The sequence below is a fragment of the Haliotis rubra genome, unplaced genomic scaffold (assembly GCF_003918875.1).
Source record: "Haliotis rubra isolate DU_JTF1 unplaced genomic scaffold, ASM391887v1 Scf226, whole genome shotgun sequence".
Lineage (NCBI taxonomy): Eukaryota > Metazoa > Mollusca > Gastropoda > Lepetellida > Haliotidae > Haliotis > Haliotis rubra.
Window position 1 is genome coordinate 1453399 of NW_025766292.1, and position 26611 is coordinate 1480009.

Here is a 26611-nt window from a genome sequence, read left to right on the forward strand (position 1 = left end):
TACTAGCCACATAAAGAAACTGCATTGTCAAAATATTATCCCAGTTGATAAGTACGATAACAATGTCAAAGGTACATATAAACTTTAATGGAGGGATCATGAGACCATAACAAGTCGGGACAATGACGTCACGAGTCCACAAGCGGGACATGGGTCAAACGACCATGTCACAAGCTCAAAAACGGCCGGGTATGTCCACTATCGGCATTGAGAACAGCAGTGCATCGACGACACATAGAGCCAATCAAACGTGCAAGGAAGGCTTGTGGGATGTCACGCCAGATTCTCTCAAGTTCTGTTGCAAGGTCAAGGACGTTATCTGACGTATGAGGAAGACGGCGTAGACGTTTTCCATCTCGTCCAAAACATGCTCTATCGGGGAGAGATCCGGTGAATTTGCAGGCCAAGGCAGTATGTCAACGTTGTGGTGTTGCAAGAAATCCATAGCAAAACTTGCCGTACGAGGGCGGGCATTGTCCTGTTGGAATGTTAACCCAGGGCCATGACGTTTCAGAAAAGGAATTGCCACAGGTCGAAGAATCTGATCCCTGTAGCCAGTTAAGTTGCCCTGAACAATCACCAAAGGAGTTCTTTGGCGTGCTGTTATTCCACCCCAAATCATCACGGAACCACCGCCAAAGCGATTCCTCTCCAAGACACAGGCCTGTGCATAACGTTCTCCCACGCGTCTATAGGCACGTTGACATCCATCACTATGGGAAATGATAAACCTGGACTCATCTGTAAAAACAACATTTCTCCAACAAAACAAGGGTCTGCGGACATGATTCGGCACCACATTCGGCGAGCTTGTCGATGACTTTGTGTCAGGATAGGCGTATGGCGGGACGTCGTGGTCTGATCCCGTGATGACGTAAACGTTGTCGAACTGTGTTGGGGTGGATACGGCGAAGTCCTGGGATGGTTCGGGCAGTCATCACTGCAGTCTGAAACCTGTGGCGAAGATAAGTCACCCTTATCCATCTGTCCTGTCTTGGCGTTGTTACACGTGGACGTGCGGAACGTGGCCGATCGATGACGTCATTTGTGTTCTGGTTGCGTCTCACCAGTGCAGAAATGGTGTTCCCGTGGCAGTGGAAATGTGTAGCCACTTGTCGTTGAGACATTCCCCCACGGACCATCCCAATGGCCTCATGACGTTGTGCAGACGTGAGCCTTGGCATGATATGCGTTTCAATAGCCGTTTAATTTTTTTAACGATCGCAAGGGCAGGGGTTGAGCTTTCCAAAGTGACAGTATTGTGTGGCATTCATTTGCTCTGTTTCTCTTTCCCGGAATGCACGTGCAACAACGTATTGCACGTCTCAAGGACGAACCCACTGACGTCATGGAACGTGACACGTGCATGCATGTTGGATACATGTCACTAATCTCTGAGTTTAAATCCTTATGTGTCTACACAGGTTTGATAAATTTAGATTTTAAATTTTTGTATGCACAGTTTCTTTATGTGCCTAGTATATTACAATGATTTCGTAAATCAAATAGAAATTGTCAATGTTACCGTCACGCTTAATCAAGCAAAACGATTATATTTAGACCAATTTATTTTATCTATTTGTTTTAGTTATAATGACAACAAATACGTAACACTTGCATTGGCAGAATGTTTCTGAGTTAACTCCTCACTAGCATGACACAATAACATACACGCGAAAACTCTTAAGTGCCGCGGCTGAATGCCAATCAACATGCCAGTTTGTAAAATACTTTTCACCCATAAGTTGAAACCGAGATATAATATTATAAAAAGTAAATAAGTACAAATTATAAAATTTATTTGAAATATATGTGCTCTCTTTAAAATGCGCCGTGGCCCTGCTGGCACGATGTATTCAGGAAACAAATGTTGAAAACAGCCGTATCATTTCGCAGCAAGGCGTGTAAAGATGATAGATCACTGAGAGGAGCTTATTCACATACGATTACCTTTATCTGGACTCCGACTCTCGGTTTGGTTTGGTTGTTGTTTACGTCGCACTCAGCTATATATGGCTGCGGTCTGTAAATAATCGGGTCTGAACCAGACAATTCAGTGATCAACAGCATGAGCGTCGATCTAGGTATTAAGGATACGATGACAAGCATGTATTGCTGAACCCAATGGGAGACACCGCCCAAATTTTCTCGCTAGGTGGCGCGAGTGTACTAGAGGTTATAGCGGGAAACCAGAAGTCAGCTTTAAGTGGCTCGTATCGGTGATTAGGTCCACAGTGGTAGTACGGCGGTACGCCCCATTCTGACCCGTATCTTCACGGGTGTGTTGGTAAACATAACATTGGAAGTTCATGACCTTCTTTTATATTCTTGAGGTCTTTTAAATTGCCAGTTCACTTTAAAAACGTTGTGATCTCGCAAGAGCGTCTCCATGGTGACTGTTTGCAAACGACGCCATTGTTGTTTAGCATTAGCTTTGCAAAATCCACGTCTCTTCTACCATTTTGCGATTTGATTCACGCTTGGTTGACCGCTTTGCACCATGTTTACGAGCGTTGCAAGTGCTTACCACCAAGGTACATTATTTAGGCCTTTAAAGCTCAATTTGGTGTTATGTCCGGCATACTTTCCGTAATATGTATGACTGCCTATGGCGGAAGATCAACAATCTTGGCAATATGGCAGTCTAAGTAAACTTAGGCTCAGAGTTATTCCTTACACCGCTAGCGGCCGTTGAGAATAAAGTTGACTCATATTTTATTTCAAGTTAGATCTATTTCACCATCTGACATCAGTTCTTTTTAATAAACGTTTTACATTGAATTTCCCTCGGCAGCTCGAGAAGAACTGAGAAAGTCTCAGCGTCCTACCATTGCTGCCTCCCCCTCCGACCATCCTGTCCCTCTCCCAGTAAGTCGTTTAGGGTGTTTGGATTGCTTTTTCCCTTCATTTGGAACCGTTGGTTGAGATATGAACTTGTCTGACTCTACTTTAGATGTGGAACCATTCATTAGAATTGCTTAGAAAATAAAGGAAAAACACACATTACTAGTCATTAGATCAAAATTACTGATGGCAGAAGCAGTAGACAACTTTGACATTTACTTTGAGGAAAATAATTACATTAGCCGCATTTCACACATCCTTCCGTCCTTATTACACTGTCTTTCTTTCTTCTCTAAGCTGCCAACTGCTGAAGTTGATTCCCCACCCTTCGCCCAGATCCCTCTCCCTAACCCTGCCCTTTGGTCACTGTGTGGTTCCTCCACGAACTTGGAGCAGGACACTGAGATAGATTTGGGAGATCCCACAAAACCATTTACAGTACTTTCCTCCATGTACTTGGAGCAGGACATCCCTGAGATAGACTTGGGAGATCCCACATCACCATTTGCAGTTCAGCCTGTAAAAACAGAATCTGATTCATATGTTCTGATTGACGTGAGCCACCTGGAAGAACTAAGTCAGCCACAGTCATTTGAGACAGCATGCTGCTGCAGTGTCTTCAGCTTCATCAAGAGACTGTTGTTCACTCTGTACCAAATGGACATGTGATGTGGCTTTGAACATTTACATAATAAGGAATATCTAAAGAACATTTGTGCCTATATTGGCTATTTCAAGACTTGGAGCAAAATGAAATTGATATCAGTAAATGTTACCATGAATCTGATTTTTGTTGTAGAAGGAATTGTTATTATACTTATAATCATTATACTCTCTCTCTCTCTCTCTCTCTCTCTCTCTCTCTCTCTCTCTCTCTCTCTCTCTCTCTCTCTCTCTCTCTCTCTCTCTCTCTCTCTCTCTCTCTCTCTCTCTCTCTCTCTCACACACACACCATTCAGCAATGATGTAAGTGCCCCTTTGACTATTAGAATTACTTGAGAAAAAATCATGAATGTTTTCTCAGAATTTATAAACATGAACATGACAAATTTACATTCATAGTTGCTAGATGCGATCAAACTGCTTGGCCGGAGGCTGTGTCTGTCTTGAAGGCAAGTTAAGATTATTCATGTAGAAATAACATTTACGCATTCCCATTTTTACATCTGCAAAAGTACCAGAAGCTATATTCAAGAAGCAGGGGCGGCGCGGTTGCATAGTGGTTAAAACGTTCGCTCGTCACGTCGAAGACCCGAGTTCGAGTCACACATGGGTACAATGTGAAGCCCATTTCTGGTGTATCCCGCCGAGATATTGCTAAAGGCGGCGTAAAACTAAATTCACTCACTCACATTATTCAAGAATCAATTAAAATAAGTATCAGATGATCAGGATTGGTTTGTTTGATCCATAATTAATTACTCACGGAACATTAACACGAAGCTTTCACACTGCAAACAACATTCATTCAAAAAACATCCCAGCTGTGGCGCAAACTAAAAACGCGCCTGGAACCAGCTTATTATAGCTCTTTGGCCTGTACCGGCTGGTATATGATATGAGAGATAGGCCGCCACGGCCTATTGTTTCGCCAGTGTGTTTTGCAACAGAATTTCACAAATTATGTCATAAAGTATTGTGACGTGTATTTAAAGCGTGTGGTGCTGACTTCTAAAGGTAGACCATCCTTCATTGTTGTACATATGTAGTAATTTCATCTAGGTTCAGGTAGCTTAAATAAACGTACACACAATCGTACTTTCGTATTTCATAATAATAATTGCATATTTGTACCGCGCAGATATCCATGCGCATTCTCAAAGCGCACAAAATAAAATGCAGTTTAGTCAAAGAGCTTGAAGGAGTTGAAAGGCTATTTCTTTCAGTTTAAGTTTTGATGTAGAGTTTGCGTTACTTTAACATAAAATTATTTTTTTTCACGCATTTTATTTCACGGTGTAGCTTTATCAGTGCTCAGTAACATATATGTAGACTGACGTCACATGTATTTAGATTTTCGTCATTTGTGTAACGCTATTTTTTCGTAATGAATGAATAACGTTACGCATAACTGTACATTTATTTACATATATCTTTTTATGTTTATGTCGTTTAGATATTAGGAATTGAAGTTACTATGTCCGCTTTCCGTGTAACAGTTACCTCGGAAGAATCGTTGCTCACGAGAGTTAGGTCCCATACTGCCTACAGTTCCAAACTGCCAACAAAAACATTGTAGGCAGCGTGGGAAAAGATTTTTTGCCCTGTAGAATAATGGAACAGCCCGAGTATCAATGAAGAAGGGGTGCTTCGTTTGGAGTAGGGGATAATTAGGGGGATTATATTAGTATATATATGTGCATCTACTTCTGTGTATAGTGTGTTTTGAGTCTTCTCATCCAATAAAGACTACAAGTACAATGATATTGTTTTATTTTGTTTTGGGAAGCAGTTAGCATGCTTATATTGTAACCTCCAAAGCCGGATTAACTTAATCCTATTTGATCAAGTTGGGTAGGCTTGTTTTAACTATGTTGTTACAGGCTTTGTCTGTCTTTGTCAGATTATGTCGAAAAGCATGGTAAGGACTAAATTGTTGAGAAGATCTGCCCTTCCACTACTTCCATAGGGACGTGGTGCAGGACACTTGGATCGCTGCCATGGACGAAGGACCGGAGACAGAGAAGGTCAGGAACTTCAACGACTACGTCACGAGTACATGGGTGGACTATGAGGCACAATTTCCGGTACGGATCTCGACGCAGTATGGAAATATTGGCCCGCGGACTAACAACCACCTTGAGGGGTGGCACCTGAAGCTGAAAAACCTTATTGCCAAAGCCCACCCAAACATCTACCTCTTCATCTGCAACATCAAGAAAATCGAAGCCGTAGACAAAGCTAAACGTGCTCAGCTCGACTGTGGTGCCCTCCCCAAGTCACGCAAGCGTGTTTACAGAGAGCTCGATGCGAGACTTCTGAGACTGAAGGAGCACCTCCAGAGCGGCAGAAAAACGCCTCTTCAGTACCTTGATGCTGCTGGACATCTCATCAAGTTTGCAACGTGATTGTCAGTTGTGAGTGAAAAGACTGTAAGACCACTGAAAGACTATAAAACCTTTTTTCATGATAAATCCATGTCTCCATGTAAAGTCTGAGAATTCTCAGAATGAATAAAGATGTCCTACCAACCAACCCTTGTCATTTTTTTAAACTTCTGTAGGCAGAGTGGGAAGACACCATAGCTAACTACAAGTTCACTTTAGCAGGTGTAGAACAGGTCAGATCGGTGTATTCACTTCCTGATCACTGGACCGTATCATGTTGTTTTAACCTGTAGGCAGTATGGGAATACCCCCCCTAGGAGGTACGTTCCCGTGAAGATCCGGGTTAGAACTGATCTTCAGTAACCCATGCTTGTCGTAAAAAGCGACTAACGGGATCGGGTGGTTCAGGCTCACTGACTTGGTTGACACATGTCATCGTATCCCAATTACGTAGATCGATATGCTGTTGATCACCACTTATACAATGCCACAAGTCATTACGTATATTAGAGTTGATCACTGGAGTGTCTGGTCCAGACTCGATTATTTACAGACCGCCGCCATATAGCTGGAATATTGGTGAGTGTGGCGTAAAACTTAACTCACTCACTCACACGAGTTGCGAATGAAAAAGTACACTACAGCAGATCATTTCATGAAATAGTTTACACTTTCAATTTTGAATTCAATTTCCAAACAATTTATTATATATATTTCAAAACATACTAAATCACCATTCACTTTTTTGTTATTGTAAATACACATAATTCAAAAAAAAATACAGAAATATACAATGCACATATCTGTTAGCAAAAATGATAGCATGTAAATGTTTCAGACTCAAAATCCAGCGTTTTTAATATTGAAAGATACCTGTTATAGCTGTTATTGTTAGGCTATTGTCTCTTCAAATACAGAAGTCAGACAGTGGGTCCACAACACATTATTCAGCCTACAAATATACGTGATAGTGCAGCATCTCAGAAGCGATCGTCATTTTACCTGCTCACCCAAGTACTATTTATATAGTACTATTTATATAGTACTAGGGCGCCCCTGTGATGTAAATCACCTGCTTCTTTATGTTTGATAACTGCATCCGTCGATCGTTTGTTATCAGTGGGTGTATATTTATTCTTATTTACCTTCTACTTTATGTCTGATTGTTGTATTCGTCTTCAAGCTTTGAACACATGACACCCCAGTCAAACCACGTGGTACAATTACGACCCACATTTGAACTGCCCAACCATGGAGGGTCACGTGCACACTCCAGTATTTGCATTGCGAAAGTAACAGAGCTCCACACAGCAACTTTCCTCCGCGGTCAGAGTGCAGGTGTCCTCGTTACTGCCAGTTGATATCATGTCATGGAATGATAACTCTGTACTGTCCGCCCATTTGTGAAAGCTGATCAGCGCGACTGTTGGACCGTCAGCATGAAACGATCGTCATCAACGGTGAGTTCAATCAACTTATAACGCCCGTCCCAACCTATAGTGGTCACTCACGGGAGGGTAAGCTTGTCGATTCAGCTGACAGGTTACCGTTCAGAGACACGATCGACTGTAAATTCTCGGTGAATTTTCAAAGGTGTCCTTTTCAAACACCCCTGTTACATAACTGCGTCCCGTCACCCAGGGGAGCATGTAAGTAAGTATTGCCTTTATTGTCAGTGACAAACTGACGTAGTGAATGAAATGTCAACGTGTCCTAGAAACACATGCAAATCTGAAAACATATAATGTTACTAAATACACATGTCAGGGTTACATAACCGCTCCTGTTATAGAGTTATAATGGTTTATATACTTCCCATCAAAAGTTGAGACTCACTAGTGTAAATTGCACTTACTTCAGGCAACTGTTCTAAACTATTTTTTGCTAAATATTCCATACTGTGTAAAGGTAAGTTGTTTACACATGAACTGATGTATTGTAAAACAAATTCGTAACGTTGAAAAGATTATTGTCATGAGTTCAATAAATGATAAAAATCCGTGAAAATTGGCGAATTCTTAACAAAACGTTACACCAAAACGCAGCTGTACACATGCACGATAATTGCACATGCTATTCAGCAATTTGATGCATGATCTTCGTGCAATTCATCTGCATAAGGTTTGCAGTTGGTTCTCCCAAGTTCTCCAAGTTAGTGGAGAAATCAATCTTCAATGTAACTATATGTGTGTATATATATCTATGTATCTATATATATATATATATATATATATATAAGAAGACGTTTCTGAAAAAATCACACGACACTGATCTTCTCCAACATGTTTCACTTTATCTTCAGATTATTTCAGAAACTTCTTATATATGTACTACTGTACGCTCGGTATTCTCATCACTCTCTCGCTTTATATATATATATATATATATATATATATATATATATATATATAGTGAGTGTTTTTTATGTGTCTAAACTTTTGATTGGAAGTATATAAGCAAAAATAACAATATGGCTATAAATACCAACTTGATTTAACTCTGGCAAAATGACATGAGTGTTTTATGTGTGTCTAAACTTTTGATTGGAAGTATATAAGCAAATAACAATATGGCTATAAATACCAACTTGATTTAACTCTGGCAAAATGACATGAGTGTTTTATGTGTGTCTAAACTTTTGATTGGAAGTATATAAGCAAATAACAATATGGCTATAAATACCAACTTGATTTAACTCTGGCAAAATGACATGAAGAGTAACAGGATGTTATTGAGCACCTATACCGACTATAAGTGAGGGTGACTGGCCTGGTTCCCCAGAGGGTGAAAGGTTCAGGGTTAATTATAGGTCAGATGTATGAACACTGATGTATGCTCAATGTGGTGGTTTATCGGTAATTATGCAACTAAGGCGAGTTCAGTATCAAGAAGTCATGCAGTTACTATCTAGTATGCATATACATGTATATTTATTAGAACAGTTTCGCATCACTTCATAGTGTGAATATGTCATTTTATTATATTCTTAAGGGTGCAAAATACTGTAAATATTGATGAAAATATAAATGGTATTTTCACTGAGTAGAATAACATGTTATTTCACTGAGTAGAATATCACTTTTGCCTGGAACTCAAGGGCTAGACTGTAGTTGAGTTGCGTAATAAAATGCAGACTTACTCGATGTCTCGATCATTTATAAACAATGATCAAAATATGATAAATAGAATATTTTGTTAATGTTGTCAAATAACATGTATATTTCATAGAGTGGACTGACAAAGTTGATATGTTCACGCCCGTGGAAGATACTGCAGTGTAATATTTTTACGGCAATATTACACTAGTGTAATACTGCTAGACATATGACGTCATAATGGTTACAGTTTTTTGACGAAAGCACAATGCTAATGCCTAAAGGAGTTAAAAAAATGGTATTAGACCTTGCTTGAGCTCTATCCAAGGAAAATTGACTGAAAATGAGAGTCATCAAAACAATGGTAACCCAGAAATATACTCTTCTAAAAAGAAACGCACAAAGCCATTTTTAGAAGAATTTCTTGCATTAGTTTAAGAGCTATTATTTCATGTAATCCCAATGGTAAAAAGGTGAAAATTCAAACGTCTATAGACAAAGCCTTTACTGTTGTGTTTCTGTTCTTTTGAGTCCACAAGATGGCGTCGAAGTCAGTTCTTTGTATGGCCACCATTGGCAGCAATTACTGCTCGGCACCGTCTCGGCACAGACTGGATAAGTTGGCGAAGTAGCTATTATCATCGTAGGCGACTTCAATTTCCATTTTGACAACAAGGATAACCATGACACTAAACGAATAATTAATCTTCTTGAAGTCCACAACTGTGTACAACTCGTGTCGGGAGAGGCAAGCCACAGAGGTGGACACACTCTGGACTGGATAGTTACCCGTGATTCAGACGCGTGTGTCAGTTGTGTACCTGTATAGGATCTACAGCTCTCTGACCATTTCCATGTATTTGTGAGCTTGGACCTCTCAATACCCAGTCCAAATGTGAAGATTACTCGCTGTAGGAACATGCGCTCCCTGGATATGGATACTTTTAAAGAAGACAATTTGCTAAACTCAGACCTTATACTTGAGCCACCATTTGACGCTGAGAGTCTCGTTCTGCTATACAATAGAGTTCTATCTGAGCTGCTATATAGACAAACATGCACCAGTGAAGGACAGAGTCATACCGGTCACTAAAACATCTGCTTGGGACTTCACACCTGAAGTTCGACAAGCGAAAAAGACAAGAGGGAAAAGCAGAACGCAGATGGAAAGCAATCTTTCCTGGAGATTCATCTCCAAATGCATATTTCAGCCAAAAATCACTCAACAACGGTCATCAGACAAATCAACATCTCAATTCTAAGATTGAAGCCAACGAGTCAAGTCCAAAGTTGCTGTCCAAACTTTTGTTCAGTATCTTGAGTAAACACTTTGAATCGACACTTCCGACATCTGATGACAATGAAGTAATAGCACAGACATTTTCGGATTATTTCTACAAAAAGATCCAAGAACATTCATGACAAAATTTCGTCTTCTGCGGCTATGGATGAAGCTGATATTCCTCCAAAAATGTTTGATGGCACGCCTCTTACTCATATTGATAGTTTCACTGATATTTACCAACATTAGTGCTGATTATTAACTCTTCTACTTCATCTGGTTATGCCCCAAGAGTACTCAAGTTAGCTCTAGTTAGGCCACATCTGAAGAAATCAAGCCTTGATTAGGAGGATCCAAAAAACTACAGGCCTGTTTCAAACTTAGCATATATATCCAAACTCATTGAACGTGCAGTCTCCAGTTGTCTCATGGGCCACCTTTCCTGGCATAACCTCTATGAGGTGTTCCTATCAGCCTGCAGAGCACACCACAGCACAGAGACGGCCCTGCTGAAGATCCGAGATGACCTACGATGTGGTATTGACACAGGACAAGTGGCCCTGCTCACATTACTTGGCCTAAGCAGTGTCTTTGACACGACTGATCACCAGAGACTCCTCAAAAGACTTGTTACAGAACTTGGATTCAGCTTTATCCTGCCTGGCATCTTATCTACAGGACAGGACTCAAACCGTTGTTGTTGGTGAATCTGTGTCAACCGCATCTAGGCTTGAGTGCGGAGTCCCTCAAGGATCCGTGCTTGGTCCGATCCTCTTCACCCTCTACACTTTTCCACTTGGCTGGCTTTGTTGTAGCAAACCTTAATCTTGACCACTTCTACGCAGATGATACTGCAGCTGTGGAAGTTATTTCAATAAACACAGAGTCAGCTATAGAGCGTCTCTCTGTCAGACATCAGACTGTTGCCAGAAGATATTCATGGATGTCATCAAATGCCTTGAAATTAAATTAAGAGAAAACAGAGTCCATTCTTTTGGGACAGGCTGGAAAACACTGCAAGCAGTGTGACATTACTGAGTGTGTGTGTCTGTGGAGCAACCATTCCTCTTTCTTCCACAAAATGACATGAAGAGTAACAGGATGTTATTGAGCACCTATACCGACTATAAGTGAGGGTGAAAGGTTCAGGGCTAATTATAGGTCAGATGTATGAACACTGATGTATGCTCAATGTGGTGGTTTATCGGTAATTATGCAACTAAGGCGAGTTCAGTATCAAGAAGTCATGCAGTTACTATCTAGTATGCATATACATGTATATTTATTAGAACAGTTTCGCATCACTTCATAGTGTGAATATGTCATTTTATTATATTCTTAAGGGTGAAAAATACTGTAAATATTGATGAAAATATAAATGGTATTTTCACTGAGTAGAATAACATGTTATTTCACTGAGTAGAATATCACTTTTGCCTGGAACTCAAGGGCTAGACTGTAGTTGAGTTGCGTAATAAAATGCAGACTTACTCGATGTCTCGATCATTTATAAACAATGATCAAAATATGATAAATAGAATATTTTGTTAATGTTGTCAAATAACATGTATATTTCATAGAGTGGACTGACAAAGTTGATATGTTCACGCCCGTGGAAGATACTGCAGTGTAATATTTTTACGGCAATATTACACTAGTGTAATACTGCTAGACATATGACGTCATAATGGTTACAGTTTTGACGTCACAATGCTAATGCCTCTGTCGCAATGGTATTAGACCTTGCTTGACTTGCGGAAAATTGATATGAGAGTCATCACACTGTAGGCAGTTTCTATCAATTTATGTTGGAGGGTAATAAATAGAAAACTAAACTCGCTACTAAACTCCATTTTTATTAAACTCGTCAAGATTTAGTATCAAACTCGCTTTCGCTCATTTCATACCAAATCATTAACTCGTTTAATAAGTTAGTCAAGTGGTTTATTCAACATAGGCCATCGGTATTACACGGAAGGTCGTTTAGTGTCCTCTATATCAACCGTAGCAAAGGAACTTATCAAAACTATCAATAGCCGAGCACAATATCTGGTGTAACCTCCGCCAAGTGTAATGACGTCTCACTCACTCACCTTAATGTGACGTTGAGGTACTGTGTCTATTGTCAAACACATGTTCTGTGGCGCCAAACAAAGATCGGTCATCGGTCACAAACTAAAGAAATCGACCTTGGTTCGACCAGTGAACTTTTCCCCCATCACCTCAAATTCCCCATCACCTTCGTCGAGGTTGATACCAAGCTAGTCGTGCTGCACGTATTTCGTCTGCCTCTATACCCGGCCGGTTTTAGTCGATTGTTTTATAGTTCTCTCGGACCAGGTGAAAGCCGCTCTGGTTGAACACGCCATTTAATATGAACGGAAAAGAAGGTCTGTATCCTTCCCAGGAGTTGTCACTCGCGGTCAACCTGAGCGCTGACGTTCCTTGACGTCATTAGCTTTCTGTCCAGTCAGTCTGATAGTAGACGGATGGGTCCAGAGGGTCGAAATAATCATACCAACAGAATTAGGATATGGGTACATTGGGGTTAAAAACCATTGGTGTTGTTATACAATACTGTATATATACAAGGTTGTTATTCATGAAATTGTACGGTTCGTTAACAGCTTCCAGACTATTAGGAACAGCATGTGCATTTACCTTACGCCTTACTGTTTATAATTCGTGGTAGAATGTTGCGTCGTAAAGAAACGTTTGGTGACGTTAACTGGGCGTCAAATATGTATTGGGCAACCATATCTCTTTATGTCTGAACTTATGTCACGTCTTAAGTACACGAGAAGGATTCGCATGATAAACCCGTAACGGGCATTATATCTTCAACAAATATTTTATTCAAAGAATCGTTTGGCTTCGAGTTGTTTTGTAGCTGTGTTACTGTCAAGACATTTCGCGTTGCTCTGTCTCGGTCTTGCTCACCAGCCGACTGGTGAATAAAGAAACAGAAACTGTTGAAACAGGACGGTACATTATACCCCAATCAGCTATAGACTATGTGGTGTCTGTGATGATGGGTATCTGCAAGACGAATAGCACTTTGGGGGCTTCTCCGGCTGTGCATGAGCTGATTTGTCAGGGTAGCAAAGGGCAAATGTGAAGTGCGTTTGCGTGATCATCGACAGCGGGGACATATGATGATAAAAGTAATAATAACCATTCATGAATCACAGTTCATACTGAGGCATGGAAGTGTACTTGCGTCAATTTCGATCCCGACATCGACAGCGATACAGATTCTATCAAACTGCTATTATCAGTTTGCCACCGCTTTTTCTGAGATGTAGCCAAGAAGTAGAAACTGGTGGAATGCAACCGTTAAAGCATATCATGATGCACAATGGTAAGAGAACTTTAGAATACCAAGAGTTATCTTCCATATTTGTCAGAAACTTCAACCCATTGAGACACAATCCTGTGTCCGTCAAGCTTTGACCACAGAGCACCGAATAGCTGTCACCCTGTATTACTTGGCCACTTCTGTAGACCATCGTACCGTGGGGAATCTCTTTGGAATTCATAAATCTATAGTGTATCTGATCATCCATGAGGTTTGTGACTGTATATGCTTATAGGTGTTCCCTGACTTTGTGAAATTTCCAGAAGGTCATGACCTCAAGCAGGTCGTCACAGGCTTCAAGAACAAATGGAAATTCCCAATCATTTGTCCAAGGTATTGCCATGCAGACTACGTCAATCGCAAAGGCTGGTTGGTACCTTATCGTGATGTCGGCTGTATGTGATGACCGCTACAGGTTTACTGATGTCTGTAATGGATGGAAAGGCGCATCCATGATGCCAGACTGCTCGCGATCCTTAACTAAACGCTGCAAGGTCGTCTTCTTCAATCATCAGCAGAATGGATTCTGTAGATGATGGAAACCATGATGTTGACATGCCATTGGTTTTAATAGTGGACCTACCCTACCCTATGTGTTTCTGGTTGTTAAAACCTTACTTTAACTGAGGAGGACTCACCCTGCTCAGACCCACTTCAACTATAGGCTCAGCAGTGCTCGTATGACGATCGAAAATGCCTTTGGGCGTTTCAAAGGTCATTGGAGAAGATTTCTGAAAAGAATAGATGTGAATGTGTACTTTGTTCCGACACTAGCTGCAGCTGCAGTTGCACTGCACAATATCTGCAAAAATGCAAATGACGCATCTCAACCAGAGTGGTTCAATGTCGACAACGATTATCCTGGCGTGGAACTCCAAATGGGGCAAATGGCACAGAATAATGTCAACCGAACTCTCCTTCGGGAGGCGCGCACTCTGCAATTTGCTGCAGCAGGGAACTAAGCAACAAGCCGAGAAGCAGCAAGAATTCAAATTGAAAACTGTAAAATATTGTCAGGAACATAAAAACTTTATTTCAATACCAAATACGTATTGGACTCCTCTTGATTTTCATTGTGTTATTTATACATGAGTGATATCAATGTTCATAACAACAATCAATTATTCTAAATTAAATGGTTATGCAATAAAAATATAACATTACTACTATTTATGTTACTTTTTAAAAATAGAAGCTATTTTTTATGAAGAAACAAAGAAAACGAAACTGACATCTTTTTCTTAGATTTATACGAAATGAACATATTTCGATTCATTAAGCTGGCATAAATGCCCCAAAGGGTGTTAAAAATGTCAAAAATGCGCTTACATGAAACAATTGCCCCCTTGATTGGTATTTGCTTCAGGGATATTCGAATTTGCTCCACCTCTGCATAAAGATAGGCAGAATGACCCCTTCGGCAAAGTTGGCCCCTTTAAGGGGTAAGCATGTTTACATGATGAAATTTGTATCCAGGGAGAAATCAGTGCATGTAAACTAGGCTTAAGGCGTGTATCGGTGTATGTGATATGTTTGCTCTTCGGTAGCCGGTTAAGCAATATACGGCGGGGGAGTTATAGTAATTTCAGTCATCTGTTTTTCAACAGACAACAAACAAGACATTTTACTTTTTCTTCTTCACGTTAGCGATTCCCATCCTGCCTCTAGATATAAGCTCAGTCTTGAAGAAAACGTAAGAAGACTTTGACCATGCGAGTTGCTCAAAGATGAATCAACTTATCGTGTCATATATCCGTGCAGTGTAGACTTCAAAAAGACTGACTGAGTTTGGTTTTACGCCGCTTTTAGCAATATTCCAGCAACATCACGGCGGGGGACACCAGAAATGGGCTTCACACATTGTACCCATGTGGGGATTCGAACCCGGGTCTTCGGCGTGACGAGCCAACGCTTTAACCACTAGGCTACCCCACCACCCACTTCAAAAATAAATCTGCTCATGTATATTCTGTATAATGTTGTATGTATGTGTACGCCTGCTTCCATCTACACTACCCATGTTGGCCGTTGGAGGGATCAGGTCGCCAAGCTATGTGACGTGAGACACGTCACCGTACCCCAACGGTATCACGGCATCTCGAGTGTGCAGCATTTCAGTTTACAACATACTGTCCGAAAACCAAAAAAACCCACTTCTGTGGCTTCGTTTAATACATATAACTCAAAGAACTATGAAAAAAACATGTATCAAAATAACGCATATGTGCCGACTGTAGTCTGTCCTTACTGGCATTGTTTTAATTCTTACAGGACATTTTTACAGGCCGGATGATGAGGATCATCATTCATTTATCCATAGCTACATGAAACACGAACACAGGCACATATATACACTGACTCACAAACACGCAAACACGCCCGTGCATCCTTACCTTGTCACCTGAATTCGGGGTCAAAATATTGTGGTAATTGTACTTCATTGAGATCTGCGTTGACGGCATGTACTGCTCTTTATTTTCTTGGAAGAAGTGTGGAATAGTTAAAAGCCATATAGAGTGGAAAGCTTGGCGTTTCAGAATACAGAAGTACATGTTGTGTAGCCAGCATCTGACTCGGGTGATGTCGTATCGGAATCTGGACTCAACCACCGGTATGATACTGACTGACTGACTGAGTTTGGTTTTACGCCGCTTTTAGCAATATTCCAGCAACAACATGGCGGGGGACACCAGAAATGGGCTTCACACGTTGTACCCATGTGGGGATTCGAATCCGTATCTTCGGCGTGACGAGCCAACGCTTAAACCATTAGGCTACCCCACCGCCCCTCCCGGTATGATAACGGGTGCAGAAAGGCTGACATCTACGTCACGTTGGTGACACAGGTCGGCTTCTGCTACTATAGGGTTGACGGGCGTGGTCGTGTTCTGGCGCCAGGACATGTTTTCTACTGAACAACGTTCTGTTTCAAGCTATGTTTTTCATGACACCAACTTTTGTTTCTTATGATCTAAAGTGGACTTTGCTGGATGTCAGATATTCCTGCATGGTTGCTTCCAGTCTACTTCAGATTGATGTGACAGCTATTATGGTAGACTGACGTCATTCAGGACAATACATATGAACGTGGGGGTTGTTTGGGGAAGGCAGGAGTTGATGTTCCAACTAGTCTATGTCGACATCACACAACTGTGTTCAAAGTAACAAAAGTACACTTTCCGGCTGAAAACAAATGTGAGATAAAAGCTCTTCTATGGACAGGATCGATACAGTAGTCTTGATACATGGGCACAAGGACTTTCAAATCTGAGTGCATGGATGTCGCCAAGTGCAGAATATCGACATTCTCCCTTCATTGTGACTGAAATACTTAAACCATATTTGGGTACATCGGTCGTTACTCGATAATTTAATAGCAATATAGCCTGTGAAACATTCTATCCATTGTTAACGAACAGAAGGCATTCTCAAGCACTTACGATGTACTTCAGTTGACTGCCCCTTATGGTTGCAATAGCTACTGAAGCTTACGTACAATGTCTTCAGGGATCCGTTGCCGCGCACTATGAGAGGCTTACTGGTTGGATTTGCTCCTTCCGCCGTAATATTGCTTGAATATTGCTAATAGTGGCGTAAAAGGAAACTCATTCACTCACTCACTCCTTTAGAATCATAGTGGTAGTTCCAAGATATATTCACAAAACTTCAGCAATTGTAACCCATGAAGATCTGGGTCTTCAACAACCCATGCTTGTTGTAAGAACCAACAAACTCCATTTCATAACATCAATTCTTGTGCATGGCAAATTCAAAGAAAACTAAAGAAGTAAAAATGTGTTATGTGGTGATACAGGGACTGGGGACACACGTGTACATCACAGGAGTCAAACTAAAATAATCCAGATTTCATTCGGAAACACAAAACCATTTGGTCGAACATCACTGTTATCTCCCTTCGATGGGAAACTCACAGGGAGCTCTTGACTGATATATTGATTTTTGGAGCGCGTGTTTTGTCGATGGTTGGTTTCATTAGTAACCGCTGTGGTCATATGAATAGCTCGGGACCAGAAGAATTGGCGGTTTCGACTTCCTCGCACTGCATATGCCATATTGCAAAGAGTTTAATCGTACACATCATCACCATGGATTTAACTTCAGTGCGGGATTCACTGGAAGACCTGGCCCCGATGTATTCACCAGGATATGATGTGAGTTGAGCACACAGCCTTCCGTACCATCCATACTTTGTGTTTACAAACACGAGGACGTAATGACGATCGACCACTGAAAAAGATAACACCGCTCCGTGCAGATGCTAAAATGTGTTTTCCCGTGATGTAACACTTATAAAGTGTACCATTTACTCAAGATCAGCTAAAACACTTGTAGAGCAAATGTGATACGAAAGGGTTGCCACCAGGTCGTGTCTTCCATTTCCGCGAACTCACTTCATCGTGCATGGTATCATTTATTTTCCCTTCCGCCCTTTCTACAATGCTAAATTTCTCGATGAAGCAAGTCTACATTCTAGGTTCTGAATCTCCTGGGGCTCCTTTTCAATTTAAATGGAATTATCTGGTTTGGTTCCTTCGCGGTCTGTACTGATAGGTAATCGGTTTATGCAACCCTTTATACAACGACATTCCTGAGTCACTGCCTTGTATAACTAACTTGCAGTAATAAGGTCAATAACCATATGGTCTCTGATTTGACCTACCTCAACTGATGGAGATTAAATATTTAGTCTTATGTATATTAATATCTTCTGGAAACAACTAGTGCGGCCTCAACTTGGCTCGAACGGCGACACAATGTACAACCCCCAGTATAGTTCAACGTCATGCTTGATGGAAAACAGGGGTCACATCAATAGCCGCCGCCGGTAAGAAAAGACACCGCTCTGCAGCTAGGACAATAACCAGTTGAAATCATATCCTTTTCCTTTACCCGCTCAAAAGAGAATATTTTTGGTCGTTTCCGGGGTACCGCCCCTATTTAAAGTCATGAGACTGGGAAGATACCTTTTTGGGGCGGTATCAGTGGACAGATTAACAAACAGTACGGGGGAAGGCGTTAATATGCCTACACGGGCACCTGTTTAGTGGACTTGGGAAAGTATGAAGCCAACGAGAGCAAATGTTACCAAGGCAACAGAGCGGATACACAAGCCTATATCAAAGCGTTAAACAACTACACTAAAAATGTCAAATGTCGGGATGAGGGGTTTCTGAAAACATTAAATCAGACCCTTGATTAAATGCTTGTGTCCCAGGTGTCTAGAAACGATAAACGCCGACCGTTGATTGTCCGCTGGTGAACGGGTGTCTAGAAACGATAAACGCCGACCGTTGATTATCCGCTGGTGAAGGGGGTGTCTATAGAAACGATAAACGCCGGCCTTTTATTATCCGCTGGCATGAACGGGGTGTCCAGAAACGATAAACACCGGCCCTTGGTTATCCGCTGGTGAACGTGGTGTCCAGAAACAATAAACACCGGCCCTTGGTTATCCGCTGGTGAACGGGGAGTCTAGAAATGACAAACCCCGGGTCTCGAGGAATGCTGAGTGCAGTGTCTTATCGCATATACCGTATTGTACTGCGACTACTGGGCGCGTATAGCTCAAGTGTTTGGACATTTGAAGATAACTGAATCGATATCAAAGCGAATCGGGGTAGTTGGAAATAGGTAGTGTTTGAATGAAAACTGCCTGCGTTTAATCGAGGAAGTACGGTAGATTTTGAGGCAGGCAGATGAGAGTTGTGCGACGTAATAAACAGCACATGGCACCGTCACCTTGCACGTAACGCCATTATGCTGCCATTCGTTATAACGGACGTCCATGGAATACCAAATAGCTAGTGTTTCCCTCAAAGTTCTTCTACTTTAGAGGGGCGGTGGGGTAGCCTAGTGGTTAAAGCGTTGGCTCGTCACGCCGAAGACCCGGGTTCGAATCCCCACATGGGTACAATATGTGAAACCCATTTCTGGTGTCCCCCGCCGTGATGTTGCTGGAATATTGCTAAAAGCGGCGTAAAACCAAACTCAGTCAGTCGGTCAGTTCTATTTTAGAAGTCATAAACCATGATCATGACTGCTTGGCGTTCTGGAGCTTATGGAAATAGGTGACATATATTATACATGTCTCCTACAAGAAGGTCTCCAATGTTAACAATGTGACCAACCAGGAGTTGTGGACTCTGACTCACATTTAGTCCCCGAAACAAAATCTCGCCGTAAAAAAATATACTTACATAATAACTGAAATTGCACATTGTTTCTTTAGAATCGGGACCGCCTCCGTGGTGTAGTGGTTAGAGCGTCCGCCCGGAGAGCGGAAGATCGCGGGTTCGATCCCCGACCACTTCATACCAAAAGGCGTTAAAATATGGTACTTGTTGGTCCCTGCCTGGCGCTCGGCATTAATGGGTACAACAAGGACTGGTCGGCTCGGAGTCAGTATAATGTGTCTGAGTGGGGTATTCATGCTTCACTACGGCATGGTATCTCAGTGGGCTAGCACTATAAAACCAGCTTAAGTCTGGGCTAGTACAAGCAGCCGCACATACACATACACACGCATGCACGTCGTCACATGAGCTAAATATTCTCAAGCGCGACGTAAAACTCAATTTCACCTCACCTTTAATAACGGCAACCAATAACAGGAATATATATCATATGGGCACAAATATAGGCGTGCCAGCTAACACTGCAGGACTCGTTATTGGAGAATTATCCGACCTGTCGAGTTTATCGCTGTACAAACAGTAAGGACAGATAGTGGGTTTATGGTATCAGTGTACAACACGGGTACAACAGCCCAGTGGATCCGTCCACAGAAGAAAATTGACCTTCCCCCATTACTGCTCCTGTCTCATTGATTCGCTTTACAAAGAGAAATACATAACGTTGCATAAAATTAATACGTTCAATCGTTTAAAACTTTTTTCAATATAGACCTAACTGACAGTTGCAAACGTGAAGCCATATAATACCACACGAAAGTAGTGCCAGTTTACTGGCATGGAAGTTCAACGTGGGAAACGGGAACCCTGTTGTTTAATTAAATTTTATGCTGTAATCAGTTAACAATAAGAGAAGCACGCGCGCACGCACGCACGAACACACACACGTGCTCTCATTCACTCGTGCACAAGTTCATATATTTTACACGACTGTGGCACAATCATCAGAACTAGTGCTGTTTCAACCAGGCATTTATTGCATGTTATTACAGTAAGAGCCCACCTTCCAGAGACAGGTGGGTCATGCTGAAGGAATAACAAAGGCACAAAGGTGGATATAATGACCAAGGGTTTAGAGTGAGTGAGTGAGTTTAGTTTTACGCCGCACTCAGCAATATTCCAGCTATATATGACGGCGGTCTGTAAATAATCGAGTCTGGACCAGACAATCCAGTGATCAACAGCATGAGCATCGATCTACACAATTGGGATACGATGACATGTCAACCAAGTCAGCGAGCCTGACCATCCGATAACGTTAGTCGCCTCTTACAAGCATGGGTTAATGAAGATCAATTCTTACCCGGATCTTCACAGGTGCCAAGGGTTTAGCGGTTCTTGAGGGCTACCCCAATTTCGAAATGGAATGTTACTATTAACTAGGCCTAAATGGCATCACAAGGTGGGAGGATGGGCAAGTGAAATAGAATGCGGGATAACATTATAACAACATGATGAAAGGCTCGAAAGAGAGTGGAATTATTGCCGTCAGATTCATGACGTACCGCACGAGGTGTTCATCACGCATCAGTGGCGTAATTCCCTCGGAGGTGCACGTGCAACCACCCGAAGAAAGTTGATAAATTGTAAACTTAACGTACTACCCATATCTGCTATATAAATACATTAGTAACTGGTCGAAATGTAATTATGACACACCCAACTGTATTTATGTAACGCAGGCCAGGAATGTGGGTGGTGGACATTTGCAGATTCCTAAGCCACGTGCGAAACCAACAGTATTTAGATTTACCCGTCTGTGTGAAGAATAGTCTTTTTCGACGAATCGATTGTGTTTCCGGTTGGGTTAATACCTGTATGTCACTTCGTACTCTAGCGTTATTTTAATTAAGTTAGTGGTGTACGTATGTATTACCTGTAAGCGTCGTCGTCCCAACAGTCGTTCTGATCATTGATTACGACTGCAGTATACATGTACTATGTGATGTTTTATATAATGTGTTGACACCCCTACACACCAAATCGGCTTACCCGTGGCCTGCCAGTACAGGATAGGGCCTTTGGCGAAATCAGTACGACCAGTCGACCGGTGCAATGGATAGTACAAAAAGAGGTTCGGCAACGACACGGATAAATGTGACTCCTGTTGTTCCAAAGGAGGTCCTCATTGCCAAGTCACCGGAGGACGGGAATGTGTCTGTACGGTATGGAACCACGGACAACGGCAGTGCAACACTGGACCCCGAGGCAGGCTTCAGACTGAGCGGTTCCCAGAACATCCAGTCCTCTGTCATCTCCATCCATAACTGTTTCTACTCTGTAGCAGTGAAGACGAAAGCATGCTGCGGCAGAACACAAACGAAGACTATTTTAAAAGATTTAAAGTAAGTTTGGTCTGGATATCAGTTGTCGCCCTAGTTCCCGAACAAAACATAGACTTGTTCGTTTCTATAGCTCGCAAACGTTTCTAGAAATTCTATATCTGTGGTCGTTGATTTTGTTTGTTTCTTTCCTTTTTAACGCTGCACTCAGCATTGATTGACTGAGTTTAGTTTTACGCCGCACTCAGCACTATTCAAGTTGACGGTGGTCTGTACACAGTGTAAATAATCGAGTCTGGATCATAGAATCCAGTGATGAACTGTATGAGCATCGATCTACAATGGGGATACGATGACATGTGTCAACCAAGTCAGCGAGCCTGAGGCCAAATAAAAAAAATATATGTGTGGTTCCGATATTACACCTCTTTAAAATTTACTAAATTTGAGTAGGTAGGGAGGAATTCTTTTTTTTTACATATTTTAGAAGCAAAGTACGAAATAATAACACATTTATCAATGTGTAATTGTTTATTTAATCAAGCTTGCTGCCATCATGTCGACTTTCTCTATCAGAATGACGGATGTCCGTTGGTGCTGAAAGCTTATTTTATTCATACCTCTTAAAAAACTAGTAGGGTCGGCACCAGAATTCAAGGGTTGGTCGGGTAATCAGAACCACAACATTTTTTTTTTTTATGCCTGACCACCCGATCCAGTTAGTTGCCTCTTACGACAAGCATGGGTTACTGTTCAAGATCAATTCTAATCCTTCACAGGTGCCACACTCAGCAATTTTCCAGCTTTATGACTACGGTCTGTAAATTAAATCAAGTCTGAACCAGACAAATCAGTGATTGGCATCATGAGCTTGATCTGATGATGAAAGGAAATCGTCATGTTAAATTGCGAATTCATTATTTTTAATTGTTTATGTGATAAATATTATTCATTTGATCATTCAATGATTTCACACTGAACATTGTGGAGTTTGATGGCAGCTGCAGTGTTCTCTACTGACTGAATTCGCCTATTGCTCTGCTAGCAGAACGTGAAGCCGATCTTATGTACTTTTAGATGTTGTGAATGATTGGTGTGGTATTAATAAATTAGAAATAAACTAAAATTGTATATTTTAGAATCCCGTCCATCCCACAGTAGAGTTTATACAGTAGACTCGGCCTGGTGGAGGAGTGCATCATTAACTCTACTATAAACATCTCATTGTTATTTGTACATCACTGGCTTCCACGCCTGTCCTTTGTCTAACTCACTGGCTTCATCAGCTTACAGCCTTGCCAATGTTGTTTTCTTTGTTACATTGTTACTTTCAGTATATATATACATCCCCTTCTTCATGTTCCATTCCTGCTTGACAACGGTACAAGAATCTGTATCGAAACGTCGCACTCACGAATGAAAGAAGTTGTTATACATAAAGTTTGTTCTATATTAGAAATGATAATCACCATAGGTTATATGACAGTTGCCATGGACAACATTACCACATTAGTAAGCACAGCAACTACAGTAACTACACTCTGTATTAAATATCAAACGGCAGAGATCTGTGATTTTTATCTAATTAGACTAGGTTATGCATCTGTGTATAAACTTTGATATATTTACGGGATCAGGGTGCAGCTTTGTTTTGTGTTAACGTTGGTTATAATGTCAATATGCTTCTCGTGCAAGTTAAATTGATTTCCTAAACCATGTCCTGCAACTGTTGTCTTTCAGTGGCATCTTCAAGCCAGGCATGAATGCTATCCTTGGACCAACTGGAAGTGGGAAGTCATCGTGAGTGCTCATGTCAGGTCTTGATTAATGTATATTCAGCAGGTGTTTAATTAGTGTAAATATTGATTATCACACAATTTTACCATATGTTACCACAATTTTAGCCAATTACTTTGATGTGTCATTTCAGAACATTCATGTCTCCGCAAAGTCACAAGGGCCACCTTTGTGACATATTCATTCAACTGTGGATCCAGTATGCACAAATGTTGAGAATGTACGCAGATGAAATATTCAATAAGTCCAGAGGGACGCACAATATTATTCATTGTACCCACAACACATCTATGATACTGCTAAGTGTTAGGTTGTTTCTTTCAGAGCAGTTAGTGCATATTTCATCCATCAGAGTATATGATCAATGAATTATTTCAGGTTCTAAAGAATGTATCAAAACATATAGTTCCCTACACTTACTTCACAGGGCCCTCATATTGCCTGCAAGGACCTTTAGAACTAATAATTGAGGGTCCCTGGGGCCCCCATGTTTGTGAGTCAAGGTAAAACCATGTACATTACTTCTGTGTGCAGTAGGGAGTGGAAGCAGTCATTTTCTCCAGTATAAGTTAATAATATAATGTAAGGTGTTTCATTTTTCTCCATAGGTTTGTAAGGTATAGACATAATACTCCTGCTGAAACTTCTGTGAAAGAGGGGGGGGCGATGGGGCAGCTTAATGGTTCACTTGTCACATCTAAGACCCGGGGCTCGATTCCCCACATGGGTACAATGTGTGAAGCCCATTTCTGGTGTCCCCCCACCGTGATATTGCTGGAATATTGCTAAAAGCGGCATAAAACCATACTCACTCACTCACTCTGTGAAGGAGGCTGCTGGTAGCTATATGCATGCCTGCGCTGAAGTAACTAAATTCCTATTTTGTATAATCTATTGTGGATTACTGTAATTTTGGATTGTGTGTGCATGTAATGACAGAAATGTCGGATATACACATTGATAAGGGAACTTGGTAGATGACATGTGGGCCACAGGTAGATGTGTTTGTTTCAGACTGCTGGATGTGCTGGCCGGCAGGAAAGACCCGGTTGGCCTGAGAGGTAACTTGCTGTTGGATGGTGCCCCGCCCCCTGACAACTTTAAATGCATGGTGGGATATGTTGTACAGGTATGTACTCTGGGGGGTGGGTACGTGATAGGAAACACTGGCATGTGTCAATTTGTTGTAGCTCTTGGTATTGATGTATGAACTATTAATAGCTCTTACCACTATGTCAATAAAAAATGTTCTTATCTTCCCCGAAATGCTGGAGGTAAACATATATTTCTTACACCAAGGTTTTAAAGGGGACCAGCTATGATTGGGCTGATATGCACCAAGCTATCGCTAAGATACCTCTATATATCTGAACAAATACAATGGCTTGTGTAACATGCGGGTACAAGGTTCATGGAATATCGTCCTTCCTATCATGCTTTCTGTGATGGCTTGTGACACATGAAAGGGCATGGTTCATTGAATGCCACACTTTCTAGCCTACCACAGAGGTACAGATAAGCTGTGTATCTGTGTGAATTACGAATAAATATTTATGTAAAACCCCAATTTTATCATCGTCTATTGCATACAAGTATGCTTGAATTTTGTGAATACTACAATTACATTTGTACACACAAAAATGTCAAATCCTAGCTTGCATACCGGGTAGATAGATAACATAATTGAGGTATATTGAGAAGTTCTATTTCAACACATGAACTTGAGTCGCTCTTATCGCTCCTCATATTACAGATAAAATATATATAACAAACACGTAAACCAATAATTAAACTTTATTATATTTTTACAACTAATGGAAATTGGCAAAATACACAGTTGAGTTTGAGTGAAGTGGGTACAACTTACTTGGTTACTCAAAGGAAAATTAGGATTCCCAACTGAGATGAACACAAGCGAGTACATAACTCAATGACCCAAAAAGTTATCTGCAGCTCTGCTTCTATGATGGCTTATGAAGCATGTCAGTGCAAGGGTAAGGGAATACCTCCCTATCTAACCTGCTATGACGGCTAGTCAAGCATACCAGTAAGGGAATACCTCCCTATCTAACCTACTGTGACAGCTTATGAAGCATGTCAGTGCAAGGGTCAGGGAATACCTCCCTATCTAACCTACTATGACTACTTGTGAAGCATGTCAGTACAAGGGTCAGGGAATACCTCCCTATCTAACCTACTTTGACGACTTGTGAAGCATGTCAGTGCAAGGGTCAGGGAATACCTCCCTGTCTGACCCACTATTATGGCTTATGAAGCATGTCAGTACAAGGGTCAGGGAATACCTCCCTATCTAACCTACCGTGACGACTTATGAAGCATGTCAGTACAAGGGTCAGGGAATACCTCCCTATCTAACCTACTTTGACGACTTGTGAAGCATGTCAGTGCAAGGGTCAGGGAATACCTCCCTATCTTACCTACTTTGACGACTTGTGAAGCATGTCAGTGCAAGGGTCAGGGAATACCTCCCTGTCTGACCCACTATTATGGCTTATGAAGCATGTCAGTACAACGGTCAGGGAATACCTCCCTATCTAACCTACCGTGACGACTTATGAAGCATGTCAGTATAACTGTCAGGGAATACCTCCCTATCTAACCTACTATGACGGCTTATGAAGCATGTCAGTACAAGGGTCAGGGAATACCTCCCTGTCTAACCTACTATGACGG

General features: G+C 41.4%; 2 protein-coding genes across 2 annotated transcripts; both read left to right on the forward strand.

Annotated features, from left to right (window-relative positions):
• Nucleotides 1–2192: 2192 nt before the first annotated feature.
• Nucleotides 2193–6039, forward strand: LOC124277702. Its single transcript, XM_046713431.1, has 2 exons — nt 2193–2279; nt 5408–6039. Exon 2 carries the CDS (start codon nt 5505–5507, stop codon nt 5910–5912), a length of 408 nt encoding a protein of 135 aa, XP_046569387.1. The 5' UTR covers nt 2193–2279; nt 5408–5504; the 3' UTR covers nt 5913–6039.
• A 1111-nt stretch (nt 6040–7150) lies between these two features.
• Nucleotides 7151–25894, forward strand: LOC124277701 (broad substrate specificity ATP-binding cassette transporter ABCG2-like). The gene is made up of 5 exons (XM_046713430.1): nt 7151–7351; nt 21957–22183; nt 23861–23920; nt 24932–25046; nt 25871–25894. Exons 1-5 carry the CDS (start codon nt 7331–7333, stop codon nt 25892–25894), a joined length of 447 nt encoding a protein of 148 aa, XP_046569386.1. The 5' UTR covers nt 7151–7330.
• The last annotated feature ends 717 nt before the right edge of the window (nt 25895–26611 follow it).

Coding starts and splice junctions, on each gene's coding strand:
- LOC124277702 (XM_046713431.1), top strand. CDS start 5,505: ATGGACGAAGGACCGGAGACAGAGAAGGTCAGGAACTTCAACGACTAC.
- LOC124277701 (XM_046713430.1), top strand. CDS start 7,331: ATGAAACGATCGTCATCAACG. Junction 22,184..23,860: donor ACTATTTTAAAAGATTTAAA/GTAAGTTTGGTC, acceptor GTTGTCTTTCAG/TGGCATCTTCAAGCCAGGCA. Junction 25,047..25,870: donor TGGTGGGATATGTTGTACAG/GTATGTACTCTG, acceptor AGTTATCTGCAG/CTCTGCTTCTATGATGGCTT.